At 43.2% G+C, this 15,270-nt stretch overlaps 1 protein-coding gene across 3 annotated transcripts in view; it reads left to right on the plus strand.

Annotated features, from left to right (window-relative positions):
• Window positions 1–4,456: 4,456 nt before the first annotated feature.
• TTLL9 (tubulin tyrosine ligase like 9) overlaps window positions 4,457–15,270 on the plus strand; it is a 74,280-nt gene continuing 63,466 nt past the window's right edge. For 2 of the 3 annotated variants that reach the window (XM_074406383.1, XM_074406381.1), the window contains exons 1-2: window positions 4,457–4,613; window positions 14,985–15,028. In XM_074406383.1, the coding sequence (XP_074262484.1) occupies window positions 4,599–4,613; window positions 14,985–15,028 (59 nt within the window). In that variant the 5' untranslated portion in view covers window positions 4,457–4,598. Of the gene's footprint in view, window positions 4,614–12,010; window positions 12,122–14,984; window positions 15,029–15,270 lie in introns of those variants that run through there. The other variant, XM_074406382.1, reaches the window with a different exon arrangement.

Consider the following 15,270-nt stretch of genomic DNA (forward strand, 5'->3'; position numbering starts at 1 on the left):
GCCAATGTCCCTTTCTCTACCCATAGAGGGGCAATTATAACAGTCCTTTGTATTCCTGCTGGGTGTTAAGGGGGAAGACACAAATTGCATGTAGGAAAGAATTCTTTCAAATTAAGAGCCCATATGTGTTATTAGACCTAACACATTTAATATTTATGTACTGTTCAGCCTTTTTGGAAGTAGTAGTTATTACAAAGTCCAATCTGTCGTAAATCATGAAATGACCATTTTACAAAAACAATGACAGGAAGATGCTAAAATGTGGGTCTCACCCTGTCATTCACTTGCTTAAAGCCCTTTAGTGGATTACTGTGGTAGGCAAAACAATGGTCCTTCCCAAAGGTGTCTACACTCTAATTTCCAGAAACTGAACATGTTATGTTACATGGCAAAAGGGAATTAAGGCTGCAGATGGAATTAAAGTTGCTTATCAGCTGATTTTTTTTTTTTTTTTTTTTTGAGAGGGAGTCTCACTCTATCACCCAGGCTGAAGTGCAATGGTACAGTCTTAGCTCACTGCAACCTCCACCTCCCGGGTTCAAGCTATTCTCCTGCCTCAGCCTCACAAGTAGCTGGGATTACAGGTGCCCACCACCATGCCTGGCTAATTTTTGTATTTTTAGTAGAGATGGGGTTTCATCATTTTGGCCACACTGATCTCAAACTCCTGACTTCAAGGGATCCACCCACCTTGGCCTCCCAAAATGCTGGGATTACAGGCAGGAGCCACCGAACCCAGCCAGAATCAGCTGATCTTGAGATGGGGAGATTGTCCTGGATTATTCAGAGGGGCCCAACATAATCACAAGGGTCATTGTTTTTTTTTTTTTTTTGCCCGTCCAAATTTTTATTTTTTATTTATTTATTTTTGAGATGGAGTTTCGCTTGTTACCCAGGCTGGAGTGCAATGGCGCGATCTCGGCTCACCACAACCTCCGCCTCCTGGGTTCAGGCAATTCTCCTGCCTCAGCCTCCCAAGTAGCTGGGATTACAGGCACGTGCCACCATGAAAGAGGGAGGAGGCAGGAGAGTAGGAATCAGAGGGGATGAGATGACGGAAGCAGAAGTCGGAGTGCTGTTAATTGCTGAGTTTTCAGCTGGAAGGGGGCGCACAGCCAAGGAATACAGGTGGAAAAGGCAAGGAAACAGAGCTTACAAATGAAACTCAACCCTGCCAACGCCTTCATTTCCCAGTGAGACCCATCTCAGACCTCTGACCTCAAGAACTGTAAGATACTATAATTTATGTTAAGTCACCAAGTTTGTTGTAATTACAAGCAGCAACAGGAAATTCATACACTCACCAACGCTCTTAGGAAAATGTCCAACCTGCTTGGCGTGGTGCACAAGAAAGCCTTCTGCGATGTGGTTTCTGCCACTGACTTTGAGCAAGTTTCTTAACTTCTCTGGGCTTCAGTTTCATCATCTATAAAGTAGAGAGGAAAACAACCCTCTGTAGGTCTGTAGTAAGATTATGAGAGGACATATTTCAAATACCTAGTAGAGAGACTAGAACACAGTACATTATTATTGTTATTACCAGTGTCATGACTATTATCATGGAGCAATTGACAGATTAGGAACCCTTGTCTCTACTCCCCTCACTCGGGCTATGTTTCACATCTGTGAAAAAGGAAACAAGACCATGCAGGTTTGGTAGCCTCGTCTCTCACCTCTTCTCCTCTCTTTCCTAGTTACTCACCTGTATCGTGCTTTGCTGTCTGTGACTTCCAACTTTGCATATGCTGTTCCCTCTGCCTGGAATGCTCTTCCCATACTCCTTACCAAGCTAACTCCTATTGCCTCCTGGAAGTCTTTACTGACCCCTATTAGACTTGCTTAGATCCCACTAGTACTTATTCTCAAAACATGCTAAACTTCCTTTATCATATTATTGCTATGGCCTGTGTGTTTTTCATTGGGAAAAAATCTTAAACCCTGGTAGGATACATTGACCTATTTGCTTCAATTGTATTGTTTAAATCAAACAAAAACATTCTAAATAAACTTGAAGTAAAGTTCCTCTCTCCCCACTTCCTTCACTTCTCTCCCCAGAGGCAACTACTATTATGAATTTGCTGCATATCTTTGACAGCTGGGGATACTCACCAGTATACTCATGAGGATGGGCTATGGTACTTATCTTTTGAGTCTGTGCTTTTAAACTCTTACTACCTATATGTCTAAAAGAATATGAAAGAGACTTTTAAATGTGTTTATAGTTAACACAAATTGTAACCTTTAAAAAACATTTCTCATTTTACGACTTTCTTTTATTCACTCGACAATAGATTTTGGGGATATTTACATATTGATATAGCTCTGGATCATTCTTATCACATTATTAGAATATATTGGCTGGGTATGGTGGATCACACCTGTAATCTCAGCACTTTGGAAAGCTGAGGGAGGTGGATTGCCTGAGGTCACAAGTTCGAGACCAGCTTGGCCAACATGGTGAAATCCTGTCTCTGCTAGAAATACAAATATTAGCTGGGTGTGGTGGTGGGTGCCTGTAATCCTAGCTACTCAGGAGGCTGAGGCAGGAGAATCACTTGAACTCGGGATGCGGAGGTTGCAGTGAGCCAAGATCGTGCATTGCACTCCAGCCTGGGTGACAAGAACAAAATTTTGTCTCAAAAACAAACAAAAATGGAATATATCTCATTTTATTCATCCATCACCCTACTAGTGGACATTTAGAGTATTTCAAGCCGGGTGCGATGGCTCACGCCTGTAATCCCAACACTTTGGGGGGCCAAGGCGGGCGGATCATGAGGTCAGGAGATTGAGACCATCCTGGCCAACATGTTGAAACCTTGTCTCTACTAAAGATACAAAAATTAGCTGGGCATGGTGGCATGTGTCTGTAATCCCAGCTACTTGGGAAGCTGAGGCAGGCGGGTTGCTTGAACCGGGTAGTTGGAGGTTGCAGTGAGCCAAGATTGCACTACTGCACTCCAGCCTAGCAACAGAGTGAAACTGTGTCAAAAATAATAATAATTAATAAATAGATTATTTCTAGTATTTTCTGCTGTTATAAAGAATGTTGCAAACAACATCCTTATACATATGACCTCTGTAGTGGTGTAAAAATTTCTTTAGGAAGGTTGTCACCTTGTACATTAACTACAAGATGAAAGGTATCTCACGGAGATGTGGGCCTACAGGATACTGTCTAATAGTGGAATCTCTGGGTTCTAAGGTGTGTGCATTTTCAACTTTATGAGACATTGCCAAATTGCCTTCCAAGGTGTGAATAGCATGTAAAGGCTCCTGTTTCCCCACATCTTCACTAACATCTGACCTCATGAAAAACATTGACATATTTTATTTTTGTATAGTTAATGTATTTCAAATCATACAATTATTTTAATTTACATTTCTCAATTGGCTTACTGGCCATTTGAGTTTCTTCTGCTGAAAATTCCCTATTCATATATTTGCCTATTTTTCTTTTCTTTTGTAGGGGTGAGGGTGGGGGTGTCTTTTCCTTAATGGTTTGAAGGAGTTCCTTGAGCACCAATCCTTTGTTATATGTGTTGTAGATGTTTCCTCCCAGTCTGTAGCTTGTCTTTTAATAAGATTTACCATGTCTTTTGTTACATGGCAGTTTAAATTTTGAGGTAGTCACAGATCATCTTTTTCCTTTATGAGTAGTGCTTTATTATCATTTATTTAAGAAGTCCTTTCCCACCCTGAGATAATAAATATAACATGTATATGTTTTAAATATTTGTTGTATTTATTCTTTAATCCATTGAATTAGGCATCTATTTTTCAACCCTGGCACACTGGCTCACACCTGTAATCCCAGCACTTTTGGAGGTCGAGGTCGTTGAATCACGAGGTCAGGAGTTCGAGACCACCCTGGCCAACATGGTGAAACCCTGTCTCTACTAAAAATACAAAAATTAGCTGGGTGTGGTGGCATGCACCTGTAATCCCAGGTACTCGGGAGGCTGAGGCAGGAGGATCACTTGAGCCCAGAAGGCAGAGGTCGCAGTAAGCCAAGATTGCGCCACTGCACTCTAGCCTGGGTGACACAGCAAGACTCCGTCTGAAAAACAAAACAAAATAACCCCCCCCCCCAAAAAAAACCCTACAATGACCTATCACTGTATCACTAAAATTAAAAAGATGGACAACATCAAATCTTAAGGCTATGGACCTTAACAATTAGAAAGCGACTAGGATAGTAGAGGTGACTGACCAACTGACCAAGTGATGTAGTGAGGTAACTTCCTTAAGTAAGGAAACTCAGTACCATTGCATTTACCAACAGCTGACAACTTTTCAGACACAGCGCTATTAGTTTAAGAAAAGCGCAGTTGGAGGCCTCTGAACGAATTGCCCCAGGGTTGCGGAGGGGCGGGGCTGGGAGAGAAAAGTTGAGGAAATTGAGGGACCTGAGCTTCCAGGACACCCCACAGCCTCCAGAGGCTCGGATGCACTGATGCCTGCGCACGCCGCCGAGAGCATGCCCTTGGCTGATCCAATCAGAGCGGTGAATCCACCCTCGGCGCCTTGGCAACGGGACGCACAAGCACGCTCGGCGCGAGGTGGCGGTTTGAATCTGGCTCCTGGTGAATCGCGTTATGTCGCGACCGAAGGTAGGAGTCGACCTGACCCAGATGCTATTATCATCCCTAGGAAAAGGGAGGAAAGCCGCAGAGGGATTCAAAATCGGTTGGGGATGGGTTTTTCTCGTGGAATGGGTGGAGGGGAGCGGCGGAGGGCGGGGAAGTTGTTCTGGCGGAGGAATTCCGGAAAGAGGAAGAAAAAAAAGCAGACGAACTCAGAGGAAAGACTACAAGTCCCGGCATGCACCGCGCCGCCGAAGCGGCTGCGCACGTCCCGCGAGTCCGGCCTGCTGGCGGGAAATTTACACAGCAGTGAGGTTCTAAGCTCCGTGAACCTGGGGAAGCTGAACCTCAGAATTTCAGATCTGCTGACTTGGCGAAGGCCGCCTGCCCGTCTGTCCCTCCGTCCATCCGTCCATCCATCCATCCTCCATCCATTCATTCGTTTATCCATCCATACAAAACAACGCTAATTAGTGTCTTTTCCGAGCCACGCTCAGTGCTGACCAAGGGACACAAGTGAATCAGACAAACTCCTGCCCTCTAAGACAGCACAGACCAACTCCCCCATTTTAAGAATGGGAAAAATGAAAGTCAAAGAGGGAAATGAATTACTGTAAAGTCCAACTCTCCCACCCCAACCTACTTCTTCTTTTTTTTTTTTTTTCTTAAAGACAATCTTGCAGGGAGGGAATTAGAGGCAGACCAACTCTAATTAGAGAATTAGAGGAACTTACTGTCTTCCCTCTGATTTCCTGGGGGGAATACCTGGTGAGCAAACCCAAATGGAAGCCAGGGACCAGAGGAAATGTTAGTGTGGTTCATACAGGTCAATCTGTGGAGACAGTGAGCTTAGAGAACAGACCTGAAGACATAGGCAACTGCCACACTGTGTATTCCACTAATTAGATTAATGGGATGGTGGAAAGGCAGCGGGCGATGTGGGAACCAATACTTTCCCACAGTCTACAAGAAGTCCGACTTTAGACCAGACTGTACAGTACGGTTAAGTGATTTTCTTCTTCTTCTTATTTTTTTTTGAGAAAGAAAAAAAGAATAATAAAAAGAATAAAGAAGAGGAAGAAAGAGAAAGAGGAAGAGGGAGAGAGAATGGGGGTATTGCTTTATTGCCCGGGCTAGAATGCAGTCTAAATATGGGTATGCCTATAATTGTCCTTAATAATGGAGACATAAAGTTGATATGATGTGGTACTGATAAGAGTGTATATTTTGTATATTTAAAGTGGAGAGTTCTATAAGTGTTAATTACGTTTACTTGTTCCAGATCTGAGTTCAAGTCCTGGATATCGTTGTTAATTTTCTGTCTCATTGATCTGTCTAATATTAATGTTGAAGTCTCCGACTATTATTGTGTGGGAGTCTAAGTCTCTTTATTAGTCTTATATGTCTGGGTATTCCTGTATTGGGTGCGTACATATTTAGGATCTTTAGCTCTTCTTGTTGTTGCATTGATCCTTTTATCATTATATAATGTCCTTCTTTGCTTCTTTTGATCTTTGTTGCTTTAACAACTATTTTATCGAGGCAAAAATTGTAACTTCTGCTTTTTATTTATTTATTTTAGCTCTCTGTTTGGTTGGTAAATCTTTCTCCATCCCTTGTTTTGAGTCTTTGTGTATCCTTGAATGTGAGATGGGTCTGGATGCAGCATACTGATGAGTTTTAGTTTTTTATCTAAATTGTCTATCTTTGGATTGGGGGATTTAGTCAATTTAAATTTAGAATTAACAATGATATATGTGAGTTTAATACTGCCATTTAATATTAGCTGGTTATTTTGTCCATTAGTTGATGTAAATTCTTCATTATATTGATGCTCTTTTTGGTATTTTTTAGAAAGGCTGATACTGTTTATTCCTTTCTATGTGTAGTGGTTCTTTCAGAAGCTCTTGTAAAGCAGGCTTGGTGGTGATGAAATCTCTGAGTGCTTGCTTGTTCACAAAAAACTTTACTTATCCTTCACTTATGAAGCTTAGCTTGGCTGGATGTGAAATTCTGGGTTGAAAGTTGTTTTCTTTAAGGATGTTGAATATTGGTCCCCACTCTCTTCTGGCTTGTAGGGTTTCTGCTGAGAGATCTGCTGCAAGTCTGATAGGCTTCCCTTTGTGGGTAACCTGACCTTTCTCTGGCTGCCCTTAGTATTTTCTCCTTCATTTCAACCCGGGTAAATCTGACGATTATGTGCCTTGGAGTTGCTCTTCTTGAGGAATATCTCTGTGGTGTTCTCTGTATTATCTGGAGTTGTGTATTATCCTGCCTTACTAGGTTGGGAAAATTTTCCTGAATAATATCCTGAAGCGTATTTTCCAGCTTGGATTCATTCTCTTCGTCACATTCAGGTACACCTATCAAGCGTAGATTAGGTCTTTTCACATAGTCCCATATTTCTTGGAGACTTTGCTCGTTCCTTTTTATCCTTTTTTCTCTAATCTTGTCTTCTTGTTTTATATCATTGAGTTGGTCTTCGACCTCTGATATCCTTTCTTCTGCTTGATCAATTCGGCTGTTAAAACTTGTGCATACTTCACGTAGTTCTTGTATTGTGTTTTTCAACTCCATCAATTCACTTATATTCCTCTCTAAATTGTGTATTCTTGTTAACATTTCGTCAAACCTTTTTTCAAAGTTCTTAGTTTCTCTGGATTGTGTTAGAACAAGTTCTTTTAATTCACAGAAGTTTCTTATTATCCACATTTTGAAGCCTGCTTCTGTAATTGGAACACACTCGTTCTCCATCAAGCCTTGTTTCGTTGCTGATGAAGAACTGTGATTCCCCGCTGAGGGAGAGGCGTTCTGATCTTGGGTATTCTCAGCCTTTTTTGGCTGTTTTCTTCCCTTCGTTGTAGATTTATCCATGTGGTCTTTATAATTACCGTCTTTGTAATTGGGTTTCTGAGTGGACGTCCAACTTATTGATTCTCAGCGCCGAAATCTGAGCAACCCACTGTGCCGACTAAATCAGTGGCGTTAAGATTGATGGTGCTTTTCTGACTTTGCACCAAGAACCAACGCTCCGAGGTGCCGGCAAAACCGCCTCGCCGGTCACAAGAGTCGCGCTGGCGACCCGCGGGGCTCCTCCGCTGGGAATCTCCTGGTGCGTGAGCAACAAGAATTCATGTGAAGGTGTGGCGTCCTCGTTCTTTGCGCTTTCACTGGGAGCTACAATCCCGAGCTGCTAGTGATCAGCCATCTTGGATCCTGTTTTGTTTTTTTGAGAGGGAGGCTTACTTACGCCAGGCTGGAGTGCAGTGGCACGGATCTCGGCTCATTGCAACCTCCGCCTCCCGAGTTTAGGCAATTTTTCTGCCTTAGCCTCCCAAGTAGCTGGGACTACAGGCATGTGCCACTATGCCCAGCTAATTTTTGTATTTTCAGTAGAGACGGGGTTTCACTATGTTGACCAAGATGATCACGATCTCTTGACCTCGTGATTCACTCGCCTCGTTCTCCCAAAATGCTGGGATTACAGGTATGAGCCACAGCGACTGGCCTCCAACTCCAACCTACTTCTTAATCCCAGCTCTCATTCGTGAATAGCACCTTCATCCATCCATCCCCCCCTCTTCTTCTCTTTCTTTCTTTTCTTTTTCTTTTGAGACACAGTCTCACTTTGTTGCTCAGGAGGGAGTGCAATGGTGTGATCTTGGCTCAGGTGACTTCCTGGACTCAAGCAATTGTCCTGCCTCTGCTTCCCAAGTAGCTGGGATTACTGGTGTGTGCCACCATGCTCAGCGAATTTTTTTTTTTTTTTTTTTTTTTTTGAGACAGAGAATTGCTCATCACCTAGGCTGTAGTGCAGTGCCGCGATCTTGGCTCACTGCAACTTCTGTCTCCCAAGTTCAAGAGATTCTTCTGCCTCAGCCTTCCGAATAGCTGGGATTACAGGCGTGTGCCACCGTGCCTGGCTAATTTTTTGTATTTTTAGTAGAGATGGGGTTTCATTTCACCCTGTTAGCCAGGATGGTCTTGATCTCCTGACCTCATGATTGACCTGCCTGGCCCTCCCAAAGTGCTGGGTTTACAGGAGTGAGCCACTGTGGCCAGTCATTTTTTTTAGTTTCTGTAGTGACAGAGGAGTCTTGCTATGTTGCCCAGGCTGGTCTGGAACTCCTGGCCTCAAGCCATCCTCCTGCCCTGGCCTTTCAAAGTGCTGGGATTATAGGCATGAGCCACTGTACCTGGTCAGCCTCTTATTTCTTGAGTTTCCTCTCCCAACAAAAATTGAGTTTATCTGCTTTCAGAGTGCCTTGAACTTCACCTTTTTGCTACAATTCATTATTCACATGACTGTTTAACATCTGACTTGTTCTTCCCTGTATTCCCATCCCCCTCAAATAGCTGACTACAGTTGATACATGTTAAATGACTGTTATTGAACGACCTACCTAGATGCTCAGCTAAAAAACTGGGACTCTGTCTTGACTCCTCAGTCTTCCTCACATCCCACATCCAATAAGAGCCTCCTTTAACTTTCTAAATCTGTCTTGAATTTATTCTTTCCTCCACCTCAACTACCACTATGCTAATTATGACCAAACTCTCAAATTTTAAAAATTAATACTCTTTAAACACACAGATTGGGACACACATCATCTTTTTTTGTGTGTTTTTGAGACAGGGTCTTGTTCTGTTGCCCAGGCTAGGGTGCAGTGGCATGAACACGTCTCACTGAAGCCTTGACCTCTTGGGCTTGAGTGATCCTCCTGCCTCAGCTTCCTACATAACACTTTTTAAAAAGTATTATTAGAAAAAAGAAAACAAACATCTACTGCAATAGTTCTTTCTCATTAACCTGACTGATTCCTTTGAAAGGAAGGTTGTGATGCTATGAATTTTGTTTTTATTGTTGGAATGGGAAGCAAAGGTCTCCTATATATTGACTTAGGATTTTGCAGTTTCTTTCAAGTGACCCAGGGGAAATAGGAATATGAACTTACTTGATCAATAATGTTCTTGTCAGCCTTAAGAGAACATGCCAGGATATACTTTGTGTACCCTCACAAAAATATGCCCAGAGAAGGCCAGAGGTCAGAATACCATTCATTCCAACCTTCGATCTCATCTCCTCAAGGTTATGGTCACCAAGACCTCACCTCTGAGGTATGCTGGGAACTCTCCAGAGGGCTAAGGGTGCAATGAGGAATTGGATCAGGCAGGAATGAAGCTGGGGCTAAAGGAACCAGCTAAGCCATGAAGCTGATCTCTGATGAGATTCTCAGTGGGTAAGCTGGTGTGGCAAACTGGTTTCAGTATGGTTGTCTCCACCCGGCAGGTAGTACCAGGGAGCTCAGAGCAGGATTCCAGGAATAGAGCCAGGAATGAAGGCAGCTGGCAGTGTCACGAGCCTATGCTCTTTTTGACTCAACACCAGCTGGTGCCATTCATGCCACCTTCCGTGAATGGCACCAATGAGAAATGAAGTTCTCTGTTTGTAACCCAAATAAGCAACTAAGCCACTTTTGAATCATTTTCTCAATCAGATCATTTTTTTTAAAAAAAGTCTTGTAGCCTTGTCTTTTCTAAATGCATTATTTTAGTGGTTTGTGGCAAGTATTTATATTCTTGGGCTGTTGTTTGGGTCAAGATAGTAATAGGACTTCTATCTCAGGCAATGTGACAGATGAGATTGCTTGAAAAGCTTATTAACATAACACTTAAAACTGCTGGACAAAATATAACAAACATCTTTTTTTTTTTTTTTCGAGACGGAGTTTCGCTCTTGTTACCCAGGCTGGAGTGCAATGGCGCCATCTCGGCTCACCGCAACCTCCGCCTCCTGGGTTCAGGCAATTCTCCTGCCTCAGCCTCCTGAGTAGCTGGGATTACAGGCACACGCCACCATGCCCAGCTAATTTTTTGTATTTTTAGTAGAGACGGGGTTTCACCATGTTGACCAGGATGGTCTCAATCTCTTGACCTCGTGATCCACCCGCCTCGGCCTCCCAAAGTGCTGGGATTACAGGCGTGAGCCACCGCGCCCGGCCCAGCAAACATCTTTTGAACTCTTTAGCTGACCTGTGTATGGAGTGGCAAGGATTGGTAGAAGAAAAACCCCCAAGGATCGCCACCCCAACACACACACACAAAGAAGGAAAATAAAAAACAGAATTGTCACTAACTGATTCTTCATTTATCATTTTCCTTGGGGAGGATATTGATTGTCTCACAAACAAGAGCTGGAGAAGTGTCATGGGGCCCACCAGGCAGAGTTGGAACTGAGACCTCACCGTAAAGCTGGATGCTTCAGAGAGCTCCACCCTTAGTAAAGGTGTGATTAGAACCAGTTTATCCTTCAGCAGTGGGAGACATCTAGGAAGCTAGTCAGCTGCAGTGTGGGGGAGAAAACCTTTCTCCTGAGAATTCTTTTTTTTTTTTTTTTTTTTTGAGACGGAGTTTCGCTCTTGTTACCCAGGCTGGAGTGCAATGGTGCGATCTCGGCTCACCGCAACCTCCGCCTCCTGGGTTCAGGCAATTCTCCTGCCTCAGCCTCCTGAGTAGCTGGGATTACAGGCACACGCCACCATGCCCAGCTAATTTTTTGCACTTTTAGTAGAGATGGGGTTTCACCATGTTGACCAGGCTGGTCTCGATCTCTTGACCTCGTGATCCACCCGCCTCGGCCTCCCAAAGTGCTGGGATTACAGGCTTGAGCCACCGCGCCCGGCCTCTCCTGAGAATTCTTAACCTTAGATGAGTTCTCAGGCTGGTCTGAGACATGCTAAAGCAAGATGTTAACCGTAGAGTTTACTGTTTTTGGGGACCCAGAAAGATGTAAATGTTAAACATCTCTGAGTCGAACATCTTTGACTCCTATAATGGTCAAATTACCTAACAATTAGATAAGAAAAGATGTTTTAAGTAAGTAAAAAAAAAAAAAAGAAAAAAATGCTTGTTCATGATAAACCCTCAGAAAACCAGGGAATAGTAGGAAATTTACTCAGTTTAGAATAAATTGAGGATAACTATAAGGAACCTACAGCCAGTACCATTCTTAAAAGGTGAAATAGAGAATGCATTCCTCTTACGATCAGGAGCAAGATAAGGATGTCAGCTCTTACCCCTTTTAGTCAACTTTGTACATACTAGAGTTTTTGCCAGTGCAATAAAGCAAGAAAAAGAAATAAAAGGTATAAATATTGAAAAGAGTAGGTCTGCCTTTATTAGCAGGTGACATCACTGCATCCAGAGAAAACCCAAAGGATTTACAAACTACCAGAACTAATAATGAAGCAAGGGAATAAAATACAAGGTCAATATACAAAATCAATACTTCTATATATGTATCAGTTTCCAGGGTCTGCTTTAACAAATTGTCACAAATTTCATGGTGTTTAGAAACACTAACTTACTATCTTACAGTTATTATTTATTAATTAATTATTTTTTTTTTTTGAGATGGAGTCTCACTCTGTCACCCAGGCTGGAGTGCAAGGGCATGATCATGGCTCACTGCAACCTCCGCTTCCTTGGTTCAAGTGATTCTCCTGCCTCAGCCTCCTAATCGGCTGGGATTATAGGTATGTACCACCATGCCCAGCTAATTTTTGTAATTTTTAGTAGATAAGGGGTTTTACTATGTTGGCCAGGCTGGTCTCGAACTCCTGACCTCAAATGATCCTCACACCTTGGCCTCCCAAAGTGCTAAGATTACAGGTGTGAGCCACTGTGCCTGGTCCCTATCTTACAGTTCATGAGATCAGAAGTCTGAAAGGGGTCTTGCTGAGCTAAAATCAAGGTGTTAGCAGGGCTGCCTTCATATCTGGAGGCTCTAGGAGGGAATCTCTGTTTTTTGCCTTTTCTGGTTTCTGGAGGCTGTCTCATAGTCCCCTTTCATGTTCAAAGGCAGTTCTCACATTGTGTGACTCTGATACTGTGACATTGACTGTGCCTTCTTCCACATTTAAGAACCCTTATCATTACGTTGGGCCCACCCAGATAATGCAGAATAATCTTTCTGTTTTAAGGTTCCTTGATTAGCAACGTTAATTCCATCTGCAATTTCAAATCCTCCTTGCCATATAATGTAACATATTGATAGGTTCTAGGGATTAGGACATGGACATTTTTGGAGGTGGGCTTTTTCACGTATTACAATTTACTGTCACGTGGAAAATGAAATTTGAAAATGCTGTATGTAACAATGTCACAAAATAAAATACCTATGAATAAATTTAATTTAAAATGTACAAGGCTGCTATACTGAAAACTAGAAAATATTGTAGAAAAAAATTTTTTTTAAAGATTTAAATTAATGGAGATATAGATCATATTATTCATGGATTGGGAAACTCAGTACTTTATGATATCAATTCCTGAAAATATCTGTAGGTGCAATGCAATCCTAATCAAAATCTCAACATGTTTTTTTCGTAGAAATTGGCAAGCCAATTCTACAATTTTTTTTTTTTTTTTTTTTTTTTTTTTTTTTTTTTTGAGACGGAGTTTTGCTCTTGTCACCCAGGCTGGAGTGCAATGGCATGATCTCGGCTCACCGCAACCTCCGCCTCCTGGGTTCAAGCAATTCTCCTGCCTCAGCCTCCTGAGTAGCTGGGATTACAGGCATGCACCACCATGCCCAGCTAATGTTTTGTATTTTTAGTAGAGACGGGGTTTCACTATGTTGACCAGGATGGTCTCGATCTCTCGACCTTGTGATCCGCCCGCCTCAGCCTCCCAAAGTGCTGGGATTACAAGCTTGAGCCACCGCGCCCGGGGCCAATTCTAAAATTTATGTTGCAGTGCAAAGGACCCCTAACTGCAAAGACAGTCTTGAAATCAGAACTTACTTTACCTGATTTCGAGATTTACTAGAAAGCTACAGCAGTAATTAAGCCAATGCGATAGTGACATAAGGATAGACAAGTAAATAGAGCAAAACACAGTCTTGAGATAGATCCACATACACATGGTCAATTGAATTGTGACAGACGTGCCAATGCAATTCAATAAGGAGAGGGAATATTTTTTTAACCAAAGGCTCTGGAGCAACTGGATAAACATATGGAAAATGGAATTGAAAGCAGGAGAAAGGATTAAAGATAAAATACAAAAAGACGAGGACAGCTTGGCTAGTGTTGGGGGAGTTGGAAGGGCTTGAATGGCAGAATGAAACAAGATTCACTGCGTTTCAGTGGGGCTTCCCTTCTGCCAGCTTTGTAAAGCAGTATCCTCCATTCCTCTCTGCCACTCTTTGAGCTGTAGGCTGGTGTGCTAAGCAGAATTCTAAGATGGACCCCAAGATTCCCACCCCCTGGAGTACATACCTTGTACAATTCTCTCCCCTTGAGCGTGGAGGAGTCTGTTAATTTGATGGTATAGTTACTATGGTGATTACCTTCCGTCACTTAAGACTCCATCATGGGTGACTTGGAGAGGGGAGGGTTGGAAGTCAGAGGGACGTGCTCCACATTGCCTGGAGGAAAACAAACGTGCATGTTGTGAAGTGCCTATGTGGTCCACACTGCAGGGAGCTGCAGGCAGCCTCTAGGAGCTGAGAGTAGTCCTCTGCAGACAGCTGGCAAGTAAACAGGGACCTCCTTCCTACAGCCCTAGGCAACTGAATTCTGCCACCAATCTGAATGAGCTTGGAAGGGGACCCCAAACCTCAGATGAGAGCCGTAACCCCAACCATCACCTTGACTGTGGCCTCGTGAGAGCTGAGCCGACGATGCAGCTAAGCTGTGCCTACGCTCCTGGCCTATGGAAACTGAGAGAATGGATTTCCATCATTTTAAGCCACTGATTTTGTGGTACTCTGTTACCCAGCAATAGAAAATGAATGCAGATGGCAGGTCTGTCCCAGCTGCAAATGCCATCCTGCACAGGACCAATTTCAATTTCTCTCTTCATACGTGCCTTAGGAATTGGTCTTCCCAGGACAGACAGCCAAGCTGTTTGGACATGGTTGAAGTGGATAACACCCACCACCACTGAGGATGTGAAAGGTCCATTTGGGGTGAAAGGAATTAATATTTCTCTGAGTCTGGGATCCTCGATCTAATCAAACGTTCCAAGTAGAGTAGAAAGCCCAGATCCTTCTCACAGAGTGTACTGAGCTGAGCTTTCAAAACTGGGGTTCAGGGCTGACCTTTGGAGTACTGAAAACCAGGCATTTGCTATAGTGGTCGTACCTGTGGAGGAAACCTGCAGTAAGATGGTACCGTGGAGACTTGGGAGTTCATTCATAGCAGATCAATTCTGGTCCGTTTGCTGGGGGCATGGTGGCCAGTGGAAACCTGATCAGGCTGGACCTTCGTGTCTCAGAACCTAGGCACTGTTGAATCTGACAGTTTGGGCATTTTAATATCTGCAGTAAGTTAACCTGGGAAAGCAGGGCGGATATGCAAAACCAGTTACATCCTTTCCCTTTCTTCGTTGCAGAATCAAAATTACAAGGGCCATGGATTGTCAAAGGGAAAAGAACGGTGAGTGGTCCCATCCAATCCAACAATCACAGAGCAACCAACCTCCCTCCCTCCCTCCCTCCCTCCCTCTTTTTCTTCCCTCCTCCCCTTTTCAATTCCTCTCTCGCCTTTCTACTTTAATAATTATAATGAAAATGATGGTAGTAATAGTAATCCTAAACCATTATTGAGCACTTACTCTGTGCCAGGCTGTGAGCCCAGCACTTTACCTGTATTAGTTCACTGAACTCTGACCACAGCAC

The sequence above is a fragment of the Saimiri boliviensis genome, chromosome 9 (genome assembly GCF_048565385.1).
Source record: "Saimiri boliviensis isolate mSaiBol1 chromosome 9, mSaiBol1.pri, whole genome shotgun sequence".
Lineage (NCBI taxonomy): Eukaryota > Metazoa > Chordata > Mammalia > Primates > Cebidae > Saimiri > Saimiri boliviensis.